This window comes from Plectropomus leopardus, chromosome 10, assembly GCF_008729295.1.
Source record: "Plectropomus leopardus isolate mb chromosome 10, YSFRI_Pleo_2.0, whole genome shotgun sequence".
Lineage (NCBI taxonomy): Eukaryota > Metazoa > Chordata > Actinopteri > Perciformes > Serranidae > Plectropomus > Plectropomus leopardus.
In genome coordinates, this window is record NC_056472.1 from 6,256,562 (window position 1) to 6,280,250 (window position 23,689).

Sequence of the window (23,689 nt, forward strand, 5' to 3'; positions counted from 1 at the left end):
TCTCTATGATAAGACCTTTAGTACTCGTAACCTCCTTTTAAAAAAGTAACTGAAGACAACCGTGATGTTTGTCCTGTACACATAATGATGGCATGGTGTTGAAACTTACGCCATTTCAGATTCACAGGGCAAAGGCAACGTTATCTCTTCAGCAGCTAATGAATGGCATGCCTGTTGACACACAGCGGGCGTGTTCCTCACTGCTTGGTACTCTTATATTTTCCTGCCATGAGTTTGATAAAAAGATAAATACCACTCTTATATCTGTATGGTAAATATGTACAGCCTCGAGAGAGTAAATGGAGCAAAGCATTAAGCCTGAGAGCAGTAAATAACAGTTAGCCTGGCTCTATCCAAAGGTGCACAGTCATAATCGGAACCTTTAAAGCTCACCAATTAACATGTTACATTTTGCTGTTGAATCCCAAAAACTGAAGTGCAAAAATAATGAAATTATGGCTTTACGGAGTTATGTGCTGGACTTTAGGACTTTTTTTTTTAAATGCCTTTTGGTTTTTGTGTGGATTAATCAGACATAAATTGTTAATTAGTGAGCTTTAGAGGCCCTGGTATGCAATTTTGTCACCTTTGGGCAGCCAGGCAAAGGTACAGGCAAGTATGAATACTACAATGGAAAAAAATCCCAAAAACTCCATTACAAGTAAAAGTGCTGCAGTTAAGATCTTACTTAAAAAGTACACATTTTCAACTAAAGTTACTTACTTATTTACTGTAGCTGGACCAAGTGAAGTAAGTTTTAATTTCTTTATATACCACTCTGTAGTTTAGTTCAGTGGTTCTTAACTAGGGAGATCAGACCTCTCTAAAGGATCACAAAATCATTGGCGCATCGAGACATTTTTTATAGGGGTGACCAGATTGGACCACTAAAATTCTTGAGTAAGGGTCTGCCAATATTGATTTTTCAGGGCTGATACAATACAGGTTATTAGTAGTTAATGAGACCGATAACTGATATTTGGAACTGATATTCATTTACAATAAAAATGAAAATAGTTCTGTTGAAATTTAGAATTTGGAATATAACAAACTACAACACAAAACTTTGTTTCAATGCCTTTAGCAAATGTTTAATCAAAACTAAAGTGTTCAACATTGTATACAACATAAAGTTCCCAGCAACTTTAATTTATAAAGTCATGTGAAGATTTAAATAAATGAATAAATGAAGACAGCTCTCTGAAGTTTTACAAAGTAAAAGTTTCTCCCATGCAGACACTTTCTTTGCATTTTCAAATTAATTAGTTTTATCGGCAATCATTAATATAAAATGCATAACAAATTATCTGCAAAGGGCCAAATATTGACCCTAGTCTTCGGCCAGACCGATAATCTGTCAACCTCCAATCTTGAGGTGGCACAGCAAAACCAAAAGCCACAGCTACATTTCTGGAATTTTATTATGCTGTTATGTGGGCTAGCTGAAAAGCATTATTCCAATATGGAGAGTTTAGGAATTGCATACTGATATACTTTAATTTATTCTATTTTGACAAATGTTGCATAGACTAATACTTACTACTACAGTTAACATTTTGATTTCCTGTTATGGATGTATAAAGATTTGTAAAAATGGTTGTCATTAAGTTTAGTGCTACTTTTACTTCCTGAGTTTTCCCGCCTTTTTTGATGACCTCATGAGTTTCACTTTTGTTTTGTTTCACACACCTGTGTATAGTTAGTAATCAGCCCTTGTGTATTTAAAGCTTAGTGTTTCCCCCATTCAGTTGCCAGATTGTCATTGTCGCCAAAGTGTGTTCATGCTCTCCAGCCTTTTCCTTGTGTTTGCTTACGTGGTTTTGACTCTGCTTGGATTTATGGACTTGTGTGATTTCCCTGAATGGATTTTTATACCTTCGCTAACTGCCTACACGTGTATGACACCCGGTAACCAAAGTAATAATTAGAATTTGATAAGCTGTTCTTGGTGTTTTGGTGTCTTGGCTTTTCTCTGCATCTGATCCCCACTATTTTGTCCCAAATCCTTACACAAAGTGGTATTTTGATAAAACCGTCGAGCAGTGTCATCAACTTTCAAGCAACAAGCTAGAAAAATACTCAGACAAAATAAAGAGCCTCAAAACTGTACAGTTCCTAAGCCAGAAACTTATGCTGCATTCTATTTACCCCGGAAGTTGTAGTTTGGAGTTGGGAATGATATTACACCAGAGTTGCTTGCGTTCCAGTACAAGTTGGAATACCAAGATATTAGCAATACCTGTCTGTTTGTTTGTTTGGTTATTAAAATACCCATTAGCTCCTGTTTAGTAGTTACTTTTCCTGGGGTCTCAATAGCCGATAAAATGAAATACCTGGAAACCATCAACTAAATCACAAGAAAAAAAATAGATGGATAGCTCAAAGCTTCAAAGCAAGTTAGCTCTTGTAAGCAAAACCAGTTGATATTTGGAAATCCTGACTGCAGTACAAATTAAATGCACCATTAGAAACCATCACTAGAGCCAGGCTAGCTTTTTTTCTCATTTCCAGATACTGAGCTAATCGTCTGTTGGCTCTAGCTACACTTTACTACACAGTGAGAGTTGTATCAATCCTCTCATGTTTCTTGGAAAGAAAGTGAGTACATGTATGTCCCCAAAATGTCAAAAAGTGAATAATTGGTTGAAAAACAGGCAATGAGCACATGGTTTAGCTTTTCAGGGGCTCCTGTTGATTATCTTTTTGGATAACAGAACAATTGTGAGGCAACAGTATTTGCCGCAGGTGTTAATTCTGTGTTCATTTTTTAGGGCAGTTTTGTTCAGCACAAGCAGTAATCTTGATAAAACAGCAGTGCATCTACCTCCATCAGTGAGCTGGGACTGGTGCCCACTGTGACTCTCTGATAATGTGTTTGGCAGTTTTTCACACTCTTCCCCTCACTACATGGAAAAGCTGTGGATCTCTTGTGACTCATGTACCTACTGTCGAGTACAGGCGCTGTGTATTTGGCATCATTGGGACTTTGTTAGGTGCTTTATTATGTTTTGAAAACCCACATTAAACTCACAGATCTTTTTTTTTTTTTAAGTTGAAACATACTTGACATCCAACAAGGTATGAATCACATGTGCTGCTTTCTTTTTTAGGGATGCTTGAAAGTGCAAATACGTGATATTTTTGCTCATCTTGTACATTCTGTAGGTGGTAATAAGGCTCTGAAACCATATCCTGTAGGATATAAATAAAACAACATAAGTACTTTAAAGCACTCAGTTCTTTTGTGGGGGATTTTTAGCTGTTTTGAACTATTTCAGAGCACCTTTTTCTCACATTTTCCCTATCACTACCAAACTTGGCGGTAATTTTCATAGTCCAACCTTTTGTTATAGTGATCATGTATGTTGTCAAATTGATCACTATAAGCGAATGATTAATAATCAATTTTATTTTTTTCCCTTTATTTCTCATGCAGATTACAATCTAATTGACCTTTGTATTACATAATTATAAAGCAATATTATTACAATACTTAAAATACAATATTATTGCAATTTTAAAGGTGTTGTATTGTAGTAACATATATTATTTATTGCAATTTGTTTATGAAGGCGGAGCTCTCCATTACTTCTTTTTTTCCCTCCGCAACACTTTGTCCCCTGCGGGAAGGATAATTGATCTGTGGATCCTTTCTGAGCTGATCAAATCAATAGATCAATGGATGAGAGAAGCTGCTGTTTGTAAGTGAAAGCAAACTTCCTCTGTGCCCCAAGTGCACTATAAATAGCCGAAAGGTGTATATATTCCAGTAGTGCACCTAATAAACAGCTCAGCTTCAAAAATCAATTTGTGGCAGCAGATGTTTTAATTGCGGTGGCCCAATGCAAACACATTAATTTGTGGGAAACCCTGCATTTACTGTATTTTTCATACTTTAAGAGAAAAATCTCACATTACTTTAAGAGCAAGAAGAACTCCAACACCACCAACCTTCCCTCCACACATTTACTATGTGCCATGCTATAAAAAGAGCACACTGTGTTCTGCACTGGCGCTGAACACTGGCCGTGGAAGAAGATGGTGTGCGACAGAATCTTTCAATATTCATCATTCCTTGAAATACTGTGCTGCATCATCTGCCCTTTAACCATAAGGCTTGAGTGACCACCGTGCATGGTTGCATATCGCACATCTGACATCATCAAACAATATTTAGCAGCTGTATGAGCCTTTCTTCCCCCACAAGCCACATATTTGAATGCAGTCTTTTCCTCTTTTTCAGCACCATAGTTGTAAGCAGATCCATGTGCTTGCCCTGAGAGCGTTGGCATGCTGGGAACGAGAGCGTGAATGTCATGAATACTTTGGCATCTGGGTTGTTGTCTGCAGTGCAACGGCTGGAACACAGACTCCCTCTCACCATGTTAATGCAAAGAATATTGCGTGCATCAGTCAGGGTGGGAGGAGAGTTGAGGAGGTTTGTCTATGAAACAAAGAGGTCTCCTCCCTCACATCTGTGTGGGATTGTTATTGTTTTCCCTGACATCTGGTGGTGCCCTTGGCAACATGGAGGCTTGCATGAGGCTTGCTCTCATCTCCTGGGCTTGCTTAGATCAATGGCTGAGATGTACAACTCTAATTCATTCACACGGGAGACATTATCTGAATGTACAGCTGATCCCATGGGAAAGGACCACCAGCTATATTTGGTCTTGTTGATTGAGAGAGGAAGCTCTCAGAAGGGGTCCGTGTTTCCACGTTCGTTCTTAAAGGCTTCTCCTCCTGTATCTTGCATTCACGTGCCTTGCATCCACTGCAGACTGAGTTTTTCTTAGAATTTCCTGTTTCATAGACCTTTTTTCTATCCACACTATTCAATCATCAGCTTACATTGTGCTCACAAAATGACAGAAAACAGTGGGGGACCGAGCTGGCTGGAACCTGTTCCTTCCTCCCCGTCCATGTCAAGACTTCCTTTTCAGGATTACTGTTTTAAAAGAGATTATATACAGGTAGAATATCACAGTGAATAAATATACATGCAAGGAAATACATTAGACCTTTATAACCTGAACAGACTGGCTTGGTTTCTTTAAGAAAACATGACAAGACAATGAGCACCTTAAGAAGAAATAACCCCAAAATTAGTAAGAAATTCATCTCAAGCAAGAAAACAAGAAAGTCAACTATAAAAAAAAAAATCCTTGAAATTAGCAACAAAAAAAGGGGAAAAAGGGAATAAAGAGAACAACAACAAAAAAGGAAAAGACCCTAAAATGTGATTTAAAAATAATAATTTTGAAACATAATATTAAATATGTAATTGTGATATTTTATAAATATACAATTCTGGACATTTTCCCTCAGCTTTTTAAAAATAAAAATAATTTTCTCAAACTAAAAAAATGTTCAAATTTCAGGATATGTCTTCCCAAGTAGCTTATTGCCTTTTTAACCATGTTTCCAAAGAAGAAATTAAACCAATTTGCTCAGGGTTCAAAAGTTTAACCCTTTGAAACCTGAACAAAGTGGCTTGATTTTTTTTTAAAACACATGAAGAAGGCAATGAGAAATGAACAAAGAAATTACCCAAAACTAGCAAAAATTAGTTAAAAGTACAAAAAAATAACCAGAAAATTACTTTACATAACAAACAAAACAAGGAAAAACCCTGGAGTGCTCAAAAATATAGTAATCATTTAACATGACCTGTAAAAAGGGCTAAAAAAATAATAATCCTGTGACATAATTTTAAATATATATTTAGGATAATTATATGTTACATGTGTTCCATAGCTTTTTTTCTGTTCCCCTTGCTTTTAAAAAAATAATTGTCTGAATCTAATTCCTTGCAAAATATAAACCATTTCTTCCCAAGTTGCTCATTGCCTTTTTTCCATGTTTTTGAAAGCATTTGCACTAATTTGCTGTACTTAACCATTTGCTAATGATTAAATATAGCACAAAATAGTGATGTCGCTTCAGGTTTCAAGGGGTTTAAAATTGTAGGAAACACAAAATTGAGAGAGAGGATAAAAATAGTTCTCTGTTATCTGCATCTTATTTTAATTGTAAACATATATGCACAGACAATTCGGGAGGATGCAGGGTATCGGCATGCTCATTAGGTTTAGGTAATGTACTAACAACTGTTATCCTCAAGCCGTTTCCTAACACAGTCTGATGTGAAGGTAACATAGCTGATAAAGACTCTGGACACGTGTTGCACGTGCTGCATGTAAAGCAAAACTGGGCTGTCTGAGTAAACACATCATGAGGGAGCACTTTCTCTCTGTTTCCAACATGGAATTGAACAAAACGAACACAAATAAATCCATATGATGGGAGGCAGCACACATGCAGGGAATGTTGAAATATCTCAGTGGGAGCATGTTGTGCTCATGCCAAAGGGGTGGTGTTCAATTTTACATCAGCCCATTTTATCCAGTTGATCATTGTCTTTTTCTTTCATACAAACTTGATATGTCACATCTTTCAGTAGCTGTATTTTTTAGAGATATATGTTGTGCTTGCACTTGGCCTTGGTTAGAATGTTACTCCCATCATGCTTCAGCTGAACTTGGCAACATGTTATTCCCCTTCCATTCATTCACCAGCTGCAGACCGCAGGTACTGGAAAAGCTCCCAGCTACTGAGCAGCTCAGTGTGAGAGCTGTCACTGTTTCTCACAGTCCAACCAATACTGGATATTTTAGTCAGATACTGATATTAGTATTTGATTTAAATTAAGATCTTTGGGAGTAATTTTTATCATCCATGCCAGTGATAGCCAGAGGCATTATGTCTTTCCCATTCTCGTGAATGCGATATCTCAAGAATGCCTCTAAGGAATTTCTTAAAATTTGGCACAAACATCCACTTGGACTCAAGGATGAACTTCGTAGAATTTGTTGGTCCAAGGTCAAGGTCACTGTGACCTTGTGTCCAACTCATTCTTGCGAACATGATATTTCCAAAACACTATCAGGGAATTAATTCAAAATTTGGCACAAACATCCAATTGAACCCAAGAATAAACTGATTAGGATTTAGTGGTCAAATGTCAAGGTCACTATTACGTCACAAAACATGTTTTCGGCCATAATTCAAGAATTCATACGTTAATTATGACAAAACTTCAGACAAATCTCTAATTTGATAAAATGAAGTGATTCAATTTTATAAAAGGTCAAAGGTAAACTTCACTGTGACATAATAACATTTTGCAAATGCACTTTTATGGCCATTACTTATCAGCATATCTCAGAAAAAGAAGGGGGGGCATTCTTTTCTGCTGCTGTGCAGAAGATGTGTGCATGTGTCCACATTTTCACAGACATGAATGTAAATTGTAACTGACAGCTTCGTGAAGGCATACAACCTTAAGGCTGAAATTCTATTTTTTGCAAACATTAACCCATAACCCATTTTCTTAATTGTAATTAGGAGGCAGTATTATGGTATTACAATATACCGGGGTATTTAGAATACTTGACACTCTGATTTTCTATACAATCAAAAACACAGCTCATCTTTCTAATAAACTGATATGGAAAGGCTATACTGAGGATATCTCAAGGGTCACCAGTTGTCAGTTTCTGCTGGTGGAACAGGCAGCTGACCTGGCAAACATGGTGACTGCCATTGTTGAGCAGAACGTCACAGGACTGTTCTACTGGTCTACTTCTATTATTTTAAATTTTACATAGGAATGAAAGAAGTTGCAAGGTAGATTCATTTGTCATTTTTTTAAACTTAGTTGAAATGTAATAATAATGATAATACCTCTAATAATATGAATAGTAATAAAATATAATACCTTTGTAATTTTTATTCTTTTAGCCGTTTCCATTTCTTTCAGTAAGCGAGGGTATTGTTGCTCGCCTAGCTGATGCTAATTTTACGGCCCTCCCACTGTCTGAGAATTTCCTCTTATTTTTTTTTAGATGTTTGTAACTGGAAGAGAAGTTTTGGACCCATCAGAATGAATAGTGAAGTCTCACTTTCAGTGTGTCTGATGTTCAGAGGTGCAGTCTGCATGGTTAATATAAATGCTATATGCTATATACAGTATACAAAAGTAACAGTGCAGGCTAGCTGAAATCAGATCCAGACAGCACAACTGCGCTATTTCCCGTGTTGGGTATTTTCTTGTTTATACAGCAAGCACAAGATACTTACCTCAGTGACCAGTTTTGTGTTTGGCTTTCAAAGACTGATAACAGAATCAAGCAAACATTACAGAGCAATAGTACAATGTTTATTTTTGCCTTCTCAGCAGATGCTGCTTTATGCATCAGAAGGCATGCAGTACCCATAGAGATTGTCTTAGCTTTTGGTAAAAAAAGGAATCGTTTGCTGAGTATTTGCACTGAAAAAATATCATTTTCAAGCGACTGTTACACTATTATGGACCAGTGAATTACTTGTCAAAATCCGTTAGGAATCAGAGTTACTTTATTTGCCATGCATGAGCAAAAATTACAGAGACACTGGGCTTATTCTCATATTGATGTCAGTGTCTTTGCATTAGAGGGCTTCATCAGTTCTCCTAGTGGCTCCCTTCTCGAGCTGAGACTGTATCCTGCAAAAGAAAATGATAGTACTGATATTAAAGGCCCTCACCAGCCTAATGGACATCCGAATGCCACCGAGCGGAACTTGGGAGTATGGGGCGCCAAACATCCTGTGAGGGTAGAAGGATGTTTACAGCACAGTTCAACATCTCTGCGGGGACAGAGGGAGTAGATAAGTACAGGCTGAGCTCTGGCACTGGCCGAGAAGACAACAGCTGTTATGCATAGACTGTTTTTCCAGGTATCTCTCCGCGTGCTGGCAGATGTAATAGGTGATGTCAGCTCTTGTGCAAAGTGTACATGACTAACCACTTCTGCGAAACACTCGGAGGTACTACAGATAATAGTGGACCACCCACAGTTTGCACTGGTTTGCGGCTGGATGAAGTTGACCCAAACAGATCAATAATCGAGTGTTTTGCCTCTGGAGAGTTTTCTCTCTTAGCTCTGAGCTGAATTTAGCAAAGAATATTCATGAAGTGTATGATTTTTTTTTTCAGGATTTTCACCGACCATCATTCATTTATCTGTTCATTCTTTCCTTGAAACGGACTCTGGCATATTCCTACTAAGATGCCTAGATCTGTGTAGTAGCAGGAACAGTCATGAGTTACAATTATAATGACCATGAGGTTGTGTGTGACCGCTTTAGCTATGACAAAACTTTGCACAAAACTTAACACAGATTGAACTGAATGCCAGTGCTGCTATAGACAACTGCTTACTGTTTACAATTTTATAAAAAAGATCATAACTACCACGACATCATGGTGACAACCAGCACTTGATTTCCATGGTGGAGACGTGTGACGTGTGAAATTGGCAAATATACAAACTTTGCTGTGCATATTTTATATACTGCGTTGCCTGGCTAGTGTCTTTGATAAACCAAATGTATCAGCATAAATGAGGCCGCAGGAGAACAAATTTTAGTCAATTACAAAGTCCTACCCAAAAAAAAGAACATCAGTTAATCAGCATGCCATATTTGGAATATTTTCTGAGCTTTACCTTACACACTAACCGATCTATGCCACAATAAAACAGCAACTCCTGTGTTCTGCAAAGTAAAATAGCTGTTTTTATCAGCTGACCTTGATGGCTTTGTAATCATGTCTTCAGTTTCCTGTTAAAAAGGGCTTTGTGGCGGCAAGGTAAAGCAATAAAAATATTCTAAGTATAGCGTACACCTCAATTAATATTAATTGGTCCAATGGCAATTTTTTTCAACCTTTAAGTTATTGTAAACACACATTGTGATTTGGTTTATATGCCTGACAGCTGGTTTTGGAGCTCTGATTCCCCTCTAGTGGAAAAAACACATTTTAATGTAGCTTTAAGGTAGAGAATTGTAATGATGATAGTGGTTATAATAATTTCTGTTCGATAACAGTTAACCATAAAATGTAAATGTTAGTCAGTTACAGGGCAATGAGCGCCGTTATTATAAATGAAGCAGTTCTGTATGGAAATGAGAAAAAAGCACTGCAACGCTTGTTACAATGAGTCAGTTCACATGGATTCACTGCATTACAAACTAAGCGAGTTACAAAGGTGAAATATAGTCCAGTACATTGTTGCTGCAGTGAAAGACTTTATCCTCTTTTCAGGACAGATGCTTTCTAATGATGTCTTGTTAGGGTCTGTTGAAAAGAGACATGTGATTGGTGCAGAGACTGCAGGGACTCTAGGCACTTTGTGTTCCGTGCGCATGTCGTGTGCAAGGCTTTGTACTGTGCAGGTGAATGGATGACCTTCTGAACAAATATTAAGGTCATGTGCGACTATGCAAGTACAGTATGATAATAGATAGACTGAGACTTTCCACTGCTTCCTGCACTGTAGCTTAATGTTGCCAATGACCGTAAATTGTTAGAATAATGAGTAGCATACTTTATCACTGCAGGAGACAAGGTTGGTTTAGGACATGTTGAATCGAAACCATATTCTCTTTGCAATACTCAGTGTCATTTGGTTCAAATAACCAATATGATCAATTCAAAGTTTTATCATTCACAAAGAGCTGGCCTGGAGCTGATAATGCTCTTCTTTGCTTATTTACTGTATCCTGCTAATCACTATGAAGCTACAGCATGTGTTTTGGGGTTTGACACTATTAGTAACGCTGACTGTTCGAAGCATGTTTTGTTTTTGTTTTTTCCCCATCATAAACAAGGTATTTATGGCAGAAGTGAGCGAAATGTTATGCTGGAAATTTCCACCATGACCAATGGATTCCATTTAGACGGGAGGGTTTTTCTTTCTTCACTACCACCTTTAGGATTAGTTAAATATGTACGACCACTATAAAAACAATAAAAACCAATGAAAATGGGATGGGAATGAGATCACAACTAGGTATAAGCAACATTAAGCAGCTATTGGGAAAGAAGACAGCATTGTCTGGTCAGAGTTGCCATCTGACAGGACATATCCTCCGTATCGCTCTGCTAATGTATGAAAAACAGCCTTTGCCAACAAACAGCTGGGGGAATTGGCAAAGCGGAGCGCTGTGTGTATCTGTCTGTGCATGCATGCGCCTTTTTGTGTATTTGCATGCATGTGTGACAGAGCAGCTGATCTTTTCCCGGCTGTTTCTAATTTGCACATCACCATAATGTTTTACAATCCCACTTTCAGTAAGCCCCTCCTCCCCCTCTCCCCATGGTAATGCAGTTTTAACTCTGAGCAGACTTGAGGAGGCACTGGGCCAGTCCCTCTGGTGACAAAGCTACAGGGAGACTTGTACGAATCAACTGGGTCAGATCTCTCGGTGATGTACTGTCTGACAGCCCCCTGCTTTGCCTCTTAGTCAGTGTGTTGAAAGACTGTACTAAATGTGTTTGTTTTGGCAACCAAACAGTGAATGTCCAAGGTTTTAGCAAAGTTCAAGCTGCATTATGCTGCATTATTTTCATCATAAGATGAATGGATGGATGGATAGATGGATAGATAGATGGATAGAAACTACTTATAGGTAAGTTTTTGTTTCAATATTTTTTAACATAAGAAAAAAGCTCTAAACCAGATAATGCAAATGTTAATTTGAAAATTAAATTACAAGAAAAATCTGTGGACATGTGTCCAGGTTTACAAGCATTGGACATACAAGGACAGGCGTATAGCAGTGGCTTAGAAAAGCGCATTGCTACAATGTCCTGATAGATGTCCAGTGTCCAGTTTACAGACATTTACAGAAACTGTTCATTTCTTTCAATTAGCCGCTATGCTAACAGCTGCTTTTTAAATTTCATGTGATGGGCCGTGCACATACATACCTTGTCTAAACGTCACACCCGTGCCGGCCAAGGTCATGTCTTTCCGGTTGCACTTTTTACACAGATCTTGTTTCAGGGGTGTTACTACCTCCGTTCCCAGCTCGGAGGCGAGACCACTTTGTCCCCCCTTTCCACGATAGTACATTTTATACATAACGGTGAGGCAGCATTAGTGTGACATTACCGCCTTGATGAGACAGTGTAAATGGAGCTATTATGTGTCTTTGATGAATCCAAACTAACCCTTTAAACACCAAAGTCTCATAACACAAAGGTGACACAACAAATGAGTATGTAGAGAATAATACATCAAACAACGCATACCAGATTTTTGTCACATCTGCTGTTGTCTTTTAGAAGTGTAGATACTTTTTATACAGTGTCAATACTAGGTTTTATTAACTTAAATGTATTAGTAACAGAGAATTATAAAAAGGGACCACACATTGTGTTTTTTTTTTTCCTCCAGAGAGTTCAGATGGCAAATTCTGCACTCTGAGTGCCGGGAAGTGTCTTTGAACATTTTCCACCCATAACCTTTGATTCATTCAGTTTGCGGCGCAAAATCAACAGGTCAATTTATCATCAGTAATAGAAAACACATATTTGTATGATTAAAGTTCATGGCCCTGCATCTTGTGAATGCTCACCTCTTGAACATGTTTTACTCATTTGCTGTTGCAGAGTTTGTTTAGCTGTTCCACTCCACCAAATTTAATTTGACTTGAGATGTTGCACATGCAAGTGATGACCTAGTTCCTTTGGGGTATGAAAGACATTATTAAATGTTGCTTCTGAATGAGATGCAGTCCACTCCTGCAGGCCATGTACCTACATGTAAGTCATCCTGGGTTCCGGTTTTCTTTCTGCCTCTCCCATCCCTCCTGTCTCTCTCTCAGCTGCTGGAAGAAATAAAATGCTTGTTGCATACTTTCACACTGAAAGCAATGCAGCCGGTAGAAGCTATGATTTGTATCAGGCATTCTAACAATGCTAACAAGCTGTTTCTGGTTACCTCGGGTGCCACTATGGAACTCTTGGCTTGTGCTGTGAGACATTTATGGCAAAAATAACAAATAAAAACATTGAAAATACATTTTAAGATGTTACTGAGCAACCAGACAGACACCTGTATGAGCTTCAAACACAAACTAAAAGAAGTAACATGCTTTACTGTAGATATGAGTGGGAATCTTTAGACACCTTGTGGTTTGATTCGATTCAAATTCATGATTATTGATGCATGTGTTGATGCAACATGGAACAGGTTCCCAAATATAATTTTGAATTGTTCACAGCATTTTGATCTTAAATAAATTGGTTCAGAGAGAGTTGGACAGTTGGAAGTTGGTTCTCAGAGAGAAGATAAAAAGGAAACAAGAGAGTGCGACATTGTCAGAAAATAACAAGTGTGCAGGGTACTTATGTCTTATCAGTAGTTGGACCATGTATGTTTGTTTGGATGTATACAAACAAAAGCTTGCAGGTAACCAATGCCATCCACCATTGTGCTAGTGGTGTTTACTTTCATTGCATAACCTATTGTGCAGTGCCCTCAATTGATGACACCTCCCATATTACAAAGCTTTTACTCCAAACCTGAACTGGTTCACTATATAGCACCAAGGTTGCTAGAATCAGAACCAGCTTATTTGATGGGGAAAAAAGGGTGACAGAGCCTGCAGAGACGAAACAAAAAGAACCGGAGCAGTTGCAAACCTGTAACTCTTTGAACCTTAGCAGTAGCACGAAAGCTTAAACTATCTGAAGCTATCCGAGCATTAGTGCACCCACCGTTTTGCAAAGCAGATTTGTACAACCTGGGGGGATATGTCTCCATTTGCATTCTGTCTCATCTGCTATGCAGCAGCCGTGACATGAAATCCCAGTGGCCTGCAGCTTTGCCGCAAACATCTTTCTGGGATTCGGCTTTGATGAGACACCAGCGTCACCTTTACAAATGAAATGTGTAACACACCCACTAACCAATTTAATACTCTTGTCACATTGGATGATTTACGATTGAGTGCAAAGGAGATGTCATAACACACAGCGGCAGTGAGAGCATGGCGTTTTTTAGTCTCAGCTGTGCTTACATGACTTTTGTCAGGGAACAGGAACTTTGGAAGATCGATGGGGTATTGTTAGGCTGATTCCAGCTGCTTATTGTGCCAGCTGCGTTCTTTGATCACCGAGCCAAAATACTACCATTGTGGGCACATTTAACTCTTGAACTGACTAACGTGTACAGTCAGTGGTAGCGTGCTTTGTTGCCTCTAAAGGACATGAGTGTATTACAGTTGTTAAGTCGGGATTATGACAGATAAGTTAGATCTATGTTGTCATGACTCTGGGACAGTTGCTGATGATGGAGATAAAACCTTACAGTTTGTTGTGGTTGAGGGTTGTCCACTTGCCGATCCAGTTGCTGCATGTTGTTGTTATTATTTTGAACATGATTTTTTTACCACTAGAATCTGGACCCTTGACATTACAGTTTTGAAAGACCTCTCCAAAAAATAGCAAAGGGGAAAACCAGTGTACAATGTAAATAAGTAATTATATATTGACTGTTAAAGAGACAGTTCAACCCCAAATCAAAAATACATATTTTCCTTTAATCCGTAGCACTATTTATAAATTGAGATTGTTTTGTTGTGAGTTGCCGAGTTTTGGAGATATCGGCCATAGAGATGTCTGCCCTCTCTCCAATGTAATGGAGCTAGATGGCACTAGACTTATGCTGTTAAAACCGCCAAAAACATTAATTTGAGAAACTAAACAGTAATATCTCTCCTCAGAAATCACGATCTGTTCACTCAAAATAATCAACAGACCTTGTTGTGAGAAATTTTCTTTGGGAACTATTTTCTTTTTACTTTACTTCTTAATACATTTGCTGAATGCATCACAGCACAGAAGGAAGCATGCATCTATAAAGTCCCCAGGAACAGCGCTGGGCTGTAAAACCAATTTTACATAATGGCCAAATGGGGAATTACAACATGCGAGTCGGTTGAAATAAAATAGGTCCTACATGAAACTGCTTACAAAGAGGTCTGTGGATTAACTTGAGTAACTGTAATTGATATTGCTGTTGAGTTTTTGAAATCTATTTTTTTGGCACTTTGAGCACCACAAGCCGAGTGCCATTTAGTTCCATTATATTGGTGACACAGCAGGCGTCTCCAGCACTCTGCAACTCACACCAAAACAACATAGGCAGATAAATAGCAGCACAGGTAAGAGGAAAAATATGTATTTTTGACTTTGGGGTGAACTGTCCCTTTAAATCTAGTTTTCAATAATGGTGCATTCTCAGCTTCATTGACTGTTATGGTGAATAAAGAAGCAACATAGTAGATTTAAGCCTGAGAGTGAATCATTTATCAACAGTGGGTGAGATAAGGGACACTGTGTAATGGCATTTATGAGGGGATTTTTTTATTTTGCTTTAATGACAGTGCTAAATTTTTTATTCTCCGTTCCAGATCTGCAGTCAGTAAATCATCAATCAATTTCAATATGGCCAAGAAGAAGATGGATAGCATCGGGCGGAGCGGGATGATGGCACTCTTGCTTCTGTGTAATCTGACAAAGGTAAGACAGCCTGCATGCAATCATAAAACAAGTTCATGTGTGAATAGATCAAATGTGACATAATAGCAGAAATTTACAGTGGAGTAGAAGTTTAGATCAATTATGTGTTCAGATCTGTATTTCTGAGAGGAAGCACAGTAGGTTGCAATTCGGCTGTGGCTTCATTTGACCTATTTAGACTTTTTTTTTATGTCAGTTTCAGTTTATGTTGGGGATTTTTGAAGGATTAAAAAGCTGCTCGTTGGTATCTGCTGTGTAATAAATAAGCTGGACATATCTGGTTGGCAGTACATCTGCATAGATGTCATATTTTCCGTGGAGTGCAAATGGATTTAATGGAAGCTTGTGTATGTTAGACTCACTTTCATGGCGTTCTAAGTAGGATATAATGGACTGTCTTACTTTAACACGTCCCGAAAGAGTCAGAACACACAGCCAAAATTGAGTCCAGACATATGCTTGCACGCAAATACTTTTTTTAAGGAATGAAGCTCAGCAGCCACATCAAAATAAAAAGTTTTTCTCCTGTATGTGATCGCTTTGTAGTATTCATCCCCATGTCCTTGGTGAGACGGCAGCCAGGACCTGTTTGGACAAATCTCTTGTGATTAAATCTGAAAAGATTTATCCCCCCTGTCTCTCCTACGTTGTAGATTTTTGTAAAGGCGAGCCTGGAGGTCAATGAAACCCAGCAGCAGCATCCAACCAACGTCTACCATGATATGGGAGTCACCAGGAACAAGATAGTTACAGCGCAGTTTGAGTGCTATCAAAAGATAATGAAGGACGATCCCCAAAGCAGACAAGGTAGCTTGTTGTGTTTCATGTTTCTGCACTTTACAGCTGTCTTGGCTGAGTAGCTTGAACACACGCCAAGCAAGATCCTGTGCTTGTCATTTCTGTGATAAATAATTAGTAGGCTAAAAAATATTTTATAGTGACATTCATTAAGTATATATTTATTAACCCTTTGAGATCACTTCTTGAGCAAACTGATTTGATTTCTTCTTTGGAAAAATGGGGGAAAAAGTCAATGAGCAACTTGACAAGAAATGTCCCACAAATTGTAGAGTTTTGTAGATTTGCTTTTTTTTTTTAAACCTAAGGAAAAATTGTCTAGAAAATATATTACACATTTAAATTGTATATTTATAGTTATGGTTCAGAATCATTTTCTATTTTTAAGCACCTTTTTTTCAGGTCATTTCCCTTTTTTGTGTTTGTTCTTTACTTTTCTCTCTTTTTTGTGATAATTTTCAGGTCATTTTTTTGCAACTATATATTTTATATTATTATTTCTTGCTATTTTTATGGTCATTTTTTGAGGTGCTCATTGCCTTTTTCTCATGTTTTTGAAAGAAATCAAGCCACTTTATTCAAGGGTTTAAAGGACTATAGCTCCTAAAACCTTTTCTGTGTTTTTAGAGCCCATGTGTAATCGCACATGGGATGGCTGGCTGTGTTGGGATGACACCAAGGCAGGTGTGAGCTCAGAGCAGCACTGCCCCGACTACTTCCAGGATTTTGATCCTTCAGGTAAAAATCTGTAGCTCACAGCAGCTCTTACTTCAAATTTGGCTCAGAACTCATGAATGAACTGATTAGAATTTGCAAATCAAAGATCGAGGTCAACATGACCTGCTGAAAGATGTTTTTGGCCATAACTATAATGGTTAATTCTGATTTTAAAATCAGGGTTTTAGAAAAAAAAAAAAACAATATTGCAGACACACTGAAGGTTAACTACATATTGGAAAACCATAAAAGAGCAAGGCGAGTTGGGCAGAGTGGAACCATACCATGCAGTGGAAATATGGCATAAAGGTGTATTTGCACCAATCATGTTTTACTTCACATTAAAGTGGTACTCCAAGGATTTAGTATTGCACTTCTATAAAGTGTCTTACAAAAACAGATTTACCACGGCAAAAAATTTATCCTTATAATGAAATCAGATGGCCAGCTCAGAATGCTGTAATTCAAATCAAAACATATAAGCCAGCTAAAAAAATGACCACGAAACAAAAGGCCTCATAGCTAAAAGTAAATACAGACAGCAGCATTTCGTCTTTATGCATGAATATTCCTTGAAGTATCTTCAACATGTAATGACAAAGCTATTTCTATTTATTTTGCAAACATTTACAGAGATTTATTAATTAGATGTCCGTGTGTGCAGTGGTGTGTTTGCATGGATGTGTTCATAAGGGTAAATCATTTTAATCACTGGGAGATTCTGAGCCAACACTTGAGTAAAGCACATCCTTCAACAGGATATGCAGATGTATAATTAGATCTGCTCTCTCTAATCACTGCTCTCAGTAGTTTCATGTGTGTTAATGTCTGGTTGTGTGTTTAAGGGGAACTTCGTATTGATTTAGCACCTAGTTTTTCCACTTGCTTTGCTGCAGATAATAAAAACAAGAAATATCCTCTAAGACTGAGCCTACAGTATTGAAATGTAAAAAAAAAAAAAAAGAAAAAAAAAAAGATTGTTAAACGGTATATTTAAATGGTGGTTTATCGTTAGGTCTTTGTCTCATTTTTACCTGCAGAGATGGTTACAAAGATTTGCACCGACAGTGGACAGTGGTTCCTGCATCCGGAGAGCAACCGGACGTGGACCAATTACACCCGCTGCAATGAACACACCAATGAAGGCAGAGTGGTAGGTCACTTAGCATAGAGAAAATAAAGAAGTGAGTCATGGTTAGCACTGACCTTTAAATAGATCTCAGGGCAGTTACTGTCTAATTTGCAGTGACGAGAGGATACTAAAAGGTCACTAGTGGGCATATGCATGGTGGCAGTAGACAGTTATTTCCTACACATGTATTTAACTAAATAGTACAACTGTACACAAGTGTGATGCTCATGTTGGCTGGAATATACTGAAATGATTCTGTAGCGAGGCTAAAGTTGTGTTTGACCTGAGGGTGAGAGAAAAATGTGGTCATTAAAGCAATAAAACAAAATCCTCTGGGTTCCCTGAAATTTTAATGGCAATCTACTTATGATAACATTCAAGCGCTGTGGTAGAAATATTGGCCTAAAGGCGCTGCCAGCAGAAATGTCAGGGGGTTAAACAATGTTAAAACATCAGAATTCATCATCTAGAGATTATAATTACCCATAGCAAATGGATATTTGGTCATTGCTGTAAATACTGCACCCTGGTTCTGACTATAGACTGTATAAAATATTGGTCCCTAGAGCTTTAAAGCCTTGAGTTATGCATTTTGGCCTTTTGGAGCCAGAAGTGATCATATTTGGAAAAAAAATGGTGGAGCTAACCTTAACACTGGCTGCTAGCTTAGTAAGCATAGTTCATTCTCAGCTATGTTTAACTGCAATAATGCTAGTTTTTGCAAGAGAAAAACAAGTTTTAAACCACTAAAATAAAATCAACCTACTGGAAAAACTTAGTATCTGACTCTTTCAAGGGTCTTTAATACAATCAAAAGTGGAGCAAGATATTTTTTAAGGGAATCAGAAGGTTAAATTTTACTTTCATGAACTGAAAAAACACTGAAATAGCGTCACCTACAGCTATGCCAACACTCTAGTTACCCTATGATTATGTTACCAAACCAACATTGTCGCAGTGGTAGCATCCGGCCTCAAGTTTAGGATTTCAGCAAATGCAATCTTATTTTAATTTAATTAATTAATATTTAACAAAAAAAAAATTTGCTCCAATTTTTGTTTTTAATTTTTGAATACCAGGCAGTAAATATATTACTGTGAAGTTAGGCATTTTAACATGGGGGTCTGTGGGGATTGACTCGCTTCTGGAGCCAGCCTCAAGTGGCCATTCAGAGAACTGCACTTTCTGGCACATAGCCTTTTCTTCATTTTTCACCCCCAGAAGTTGCCGCTTGGTAAAGTGTTCAGTTGTAAATGTTAGCCATGGATAAATGGTCAATGAAAGCTTTAGGAATCACCACAATCATTTCATTACATCAGTCTCTGATTTCAATTTCTTCCCTCCATAATTTAGGGACTTAATGTAGGAGGAAAGGATATGAGATGTCTTGAAGAGCATATTTATATTGTCCCGCAGCATGAGTAGTCATTAGGAGATCCAGATGATTTATTTGTGTCTCTTTTTTTCCCTTCCAGACGGCAATGAATCTTTTCTACTTAGCTCTCATAGGACATGGCCTATCACTCACCTCCCTCTTCATCTCCCTCGGAATATTTTTCCATTTCAAGTGAGTCAGCAGACTGTTACAAGCTCTACACACTGTTGAATGCATGAATTAAGATCACCGTGATGTAATGTCGCCTTTCTCTTCTTGCAGGAGTTTAAGTTGCCAAAGGATCACACTTCACAAAAACCTCTTCTTCTCTTTTGTTCTCAACTCTGTGATCACCATCATTTTGCTGACAGCAGTGGCAAACAACCAGGAGCTGGTGCAGAGGAATCCAGTGAGTAAAAATATTTATTTATAGTTTTTTACTATTAAGAATGGGAGTTATTGTTGAATTCATAACTGATTCATACCAATTCAGTGTGAGCGGTTGGTTTTGTGATCTCAGTGTCTGTATCGAAACATTAATCAGGGTAAAAGCTGGACCCTTAATTCATTTTTTTTAGTCATGTAATAGCTAGAATAATTTATGCTGTCAAAATACTGCACAGGAAATTGCAGAATCAGAGCCATCTTCCACATTCATTCTGTGTGTTTTTCCTCCTCAGACGAGCTGTAAAGTGTCTCAGTTCATTCATCTGTACCTGTTTGGCTGCAATTACTTCTGGATGCTGTGTGAGGGAATCTACCTGCACACTCTCATCGTGGTGGCTGTGTTTGCTGAGAAGCAGCACCTGATGTGGTACTATCTTTTAGGCTGGGGTAAGTCAGGACCATCGACTTGGCTCTCTTTGCTGTAAAAAAATTATATTTCTTATCATCTGACATTGTCTCAGTCTCTTAATTTTGGTTTATTAAACAGAGAAACAGAGAAAACAAGATTTGGTGTACCTACTTATGGCTGACAAGTTATTGCTTATTTTAAACATCTGAATCAGTGTCGTTTCAGAAATTCACAATTGGTGCATCCCTTATTCGACTAGAATTGTGCTTCAGGAAGGAACTCTGATTGCAGGACTTAATATTGTGAACTGCAACTGCAATTAATTTTATTTTATTGTATTTTGCAGGCTTTCCTCTCATTCCAGCTTCCATCCATGCTGTTGCTCGGAGTTATTACTACAACGACAAGTAAGAATTTAAGTGCATGTTCTATTACACTTCGTATAAACAACAATGATGAAAAAGAAAGAAAGAATAAAATCTTTGATAAGAAGTTAGTTCAAAACGATATATGCATATAATTTATCCTAAAGATCCCAATTATATTCTACAAATATGTCTAAAATTACGTACTGTTTGTTTGTTTGCACCGTACAGAGTTCGACACAGCATTAAACCTTGCTGATAGCTTTTTTATCAATTCCCACACTAAGCTGTTGATGCCAATTACTCTCTCACTAAGGCCATTGATCTGCATCAAGGGTCAGTCATGTGATGTGCTGATACTGTTGTGTAAATGTCTCTCTGCTCTCCTCTATTCTCTGCTGTAGCTGTTGGATTAGCTCCAAAACATCGCTACTCTACATCATCCACGGTCCTATCTGTGCTGCTCTTTTGGTAAGAAATTTCAGTCTTTTCCCAATCAAATGCAGCTATGTAAATCACAATAATAACTGATCTGTTCCATATTTCTCTTAGTTGCCTGTTTTTATTGTGCAATGAATAAAACAGAGTCTGCCCCAGCCTTCCTTTGAGTGGACACTGTGGGGGGCCTGAAAGCAGGGCACATAGTCTCATAGCATGCATAATTGTGTTTATCTTGTGAAATCAATGCATCTGGCCCTGTGGGGATCCACCCACTGGTCCCCATGTTGCATCCAAAGAATTCACCTAATCAGCACAGCCAGGCATGCTTCAGAGAAAAGCGGTCCCTTAAGACTGCAACAGGATAAAATGTTCAGGGCAAAAACCTTCACAAAGATTTTGTCAGTTTTCAGGCTCAGAAAAGGTTTTGGTGTTGATTTGCTCATAGTGGATTCTTTTTATGCCTCCCGCTGTCAATAGCTGTGGTCAGAGGCATAATGCTTTTGCTTCTGTCCATCCCATTCTTGTGAATACAATATCTCTAGAACGCCTTGAGAGATTTTCGTCAAATTTGGCATAAATGTCCAGTTTGACTCAGAGATGAACTAGTTAGAATTTGGTGGTCAAAGGCTGAGTATTTCATGATCACTTTAAGGGATTAGATTAGATTAGATTAGATTTCACTATATTGTCAGAAATAATTCTGAAACCACATAAATACTTATAAATCCAAAAATGCAAACATTTAACCCAACAACAAAATAATAAAATAAATGCAACAAATCCCAAACGACATTATAAAAAGTCGATGCAGTGCAACATATTGCTTATCATTTACAGTCAGTGTTTGATTGAATTTATTTTTTATTTTTGGCACAGCCGCTTATAGTCATGAATAAACTGATCAGACTTAAAGTGATCAAAGATCACGATCACTGTGACCTTCTGTCTGTCAAATTTCTTGTGAATGCAAAATTTCAAAAACCGCCTCAGGGAATTTCCTTAAATTTGGCACAAATGGACACTTGGGCTCAAGAATCAACTGATTAGAATTTGGCAGTCAAAGGTCAAGCTCACCATGACCACACAAAATGTTTTTGGCCATTATTCATTTGGTAATAAGGACTCAATTTCACAATTTCAGTGTCTAAAAGGATAAAATGATGAATTCATCATATTTTATATCCAAAAGGTCAACTCCAAGTGTGACATCATAATATTCTAAGAAAAAAAAACACATTGAACCCCCCTTGAAACTGCAAACAGCTCAAACATGGCCAGGATGGATGGATCTGCTAGAGTAATGATTTAATTATACATGAATTTATTTATAGGGTCAAAGATATGATTTCCTACCAGTAACCATCATAAAATACCATCCTGTATATTCTCTCATGGGCTTTAAACGTCTGCCAGAGACTTATTTATAATACCTATTAGCACATATTTTTTTATGGTATTTATATGGTATTTTTATGGTATTATGGTCTTTAACCAGCTGACAGCAGTTAATAGCCAGAATATTATGTAGATTTACTGATGTCCTCTCTGTTGCCAACCTCTCTAGGTCAATCTGTTCTTCCTACTAAACATCGTGCGAGTGCTCATCACCAAACTGAAGGTGACCCATCAAGCGGAGTCTAGTCTCTACATGAAAGCCGTGAGAGCCACCCTCATCCTGGTGCCTCTTCTGGGAATCCAGTACGTCCTGCTTCCCTACAAGCCCGAGGGACGGGTCTCGTCCGAAATATATGACTACATCATGCACATACTAATGCATTACCAGGTGAGACGATGGTCAGTGTGAAGGTATCTTTTCCAGGATGCACATAGTGTTTTAGTTGTATCAGAATGATTATCACCAACTTTTTTCCATTTCCATAAACAGCTGTATATTATGTTATGCTTTGTAAATGCATGCATGAGCATATTTTTAGAATGCTATCCAGAGTTTACTGTCTGCTGCACTGCTGTGCACTATTTATGAAGCCCTGTTGTCCTTGTAGCATCATTTATTATGAAACTTACATGTTTGTGGCTCCCTCCTCCACTCCCAGAGACATTTATTTTACTAAAAGGAGCCGCTGCCTGGACATAAACCACATCTTAGCTTTTAGTAAAAGCCAAGCATTCCCATCGGCCTCCGTCAAGACTTTGTTTATGTTGTAGCGCGGGGAAGAACAGCAGGAAGGAAGGCATGAATTATGTGAGCTGAAAGGGGGCTGAAGATGTTGGCGAGGTGTTATCTGATCATTCTGAGCTGTCCCAGCACGGGCGGCACGGGGAGCTCAACATCTTGAGCAACAGGCTGAATCAGCTCTCTGAGTTTCTCGGCTTCACAGAACCGTAGACCTTAAAATATCTCAGACAAAACAACTAAGTGTTGATCCTTAAGACCAGAGGCCAGTTGCACACAGTCCTAGATAAGGTTTTCCTGTAATAAAATCAGTTGCACAAAACATCCTAAAGAATTTCTTAAAGAGTCAAGTATGATCCTTAATTATGAAACTAAAGGCTTGGTTTCTCCTTAGCAGAGGAACTTACTTAAGAGTGTTGTACTGAATATCTTACAAGGTTTACTTAGTCTCATACGATGAACTATATCAATTCCATTTTCCTATCAAATAAAATACTTTTAAAATCAAGTTGTGAG

At 38.0% G+C, this 23,689-nt stretch overlaps 1 protein-coding gene across 1 annotated transcript in view; it reads left to right on the forward strand.

The window, feature by feature from the left end:
* Positions 1-23,689, forward strand: part of calcrla (calcitonin receptor-like a) — a 38,034-nt gene that overhangs the window by 9,489 nt on the left and 4,856 nt on the right. Inside the window, exons 2-11 of the mRNA XM_042494572.1 lie at positions 15,307-15,415; positions 16,069-16,222; positions 16,841-16,951; positions 17,971-18,083; positions 19,538-19,629; positions 19,720-19,846; positions 20,118-20,271; positions 20,580-20,640; positions 21,003-21,069; positions 22,604-22,822. Of these exons, the coding sequence (XP_042350506.1) occupies positions 15,341-15,415; positions 16,069-16,222; positions 16,841-16,951; positions 17,971-18,083; positions 19,538-19,629; positions 19,720-19,846; positions 20,118-20,271; positions 20,580-20,640; positions 21,003-21,069; positions 22,604-22,822 (1,173 nt within the window). The 5' untranslated portion in view covers positions 15,307-15,340. The remainder of the gene's footprint in view (positions 1-15,306; positions 15,416-16,068; positions 16,223-16,840; positions 16,952-17,970; positions 18,084-19,537; positions 19,630-19,719; positions 19,847-20,117; positions 20,272-20,579; positions 20,641-21,002; positions 21,070-22,603; positions 22,823-23,689) is intronic.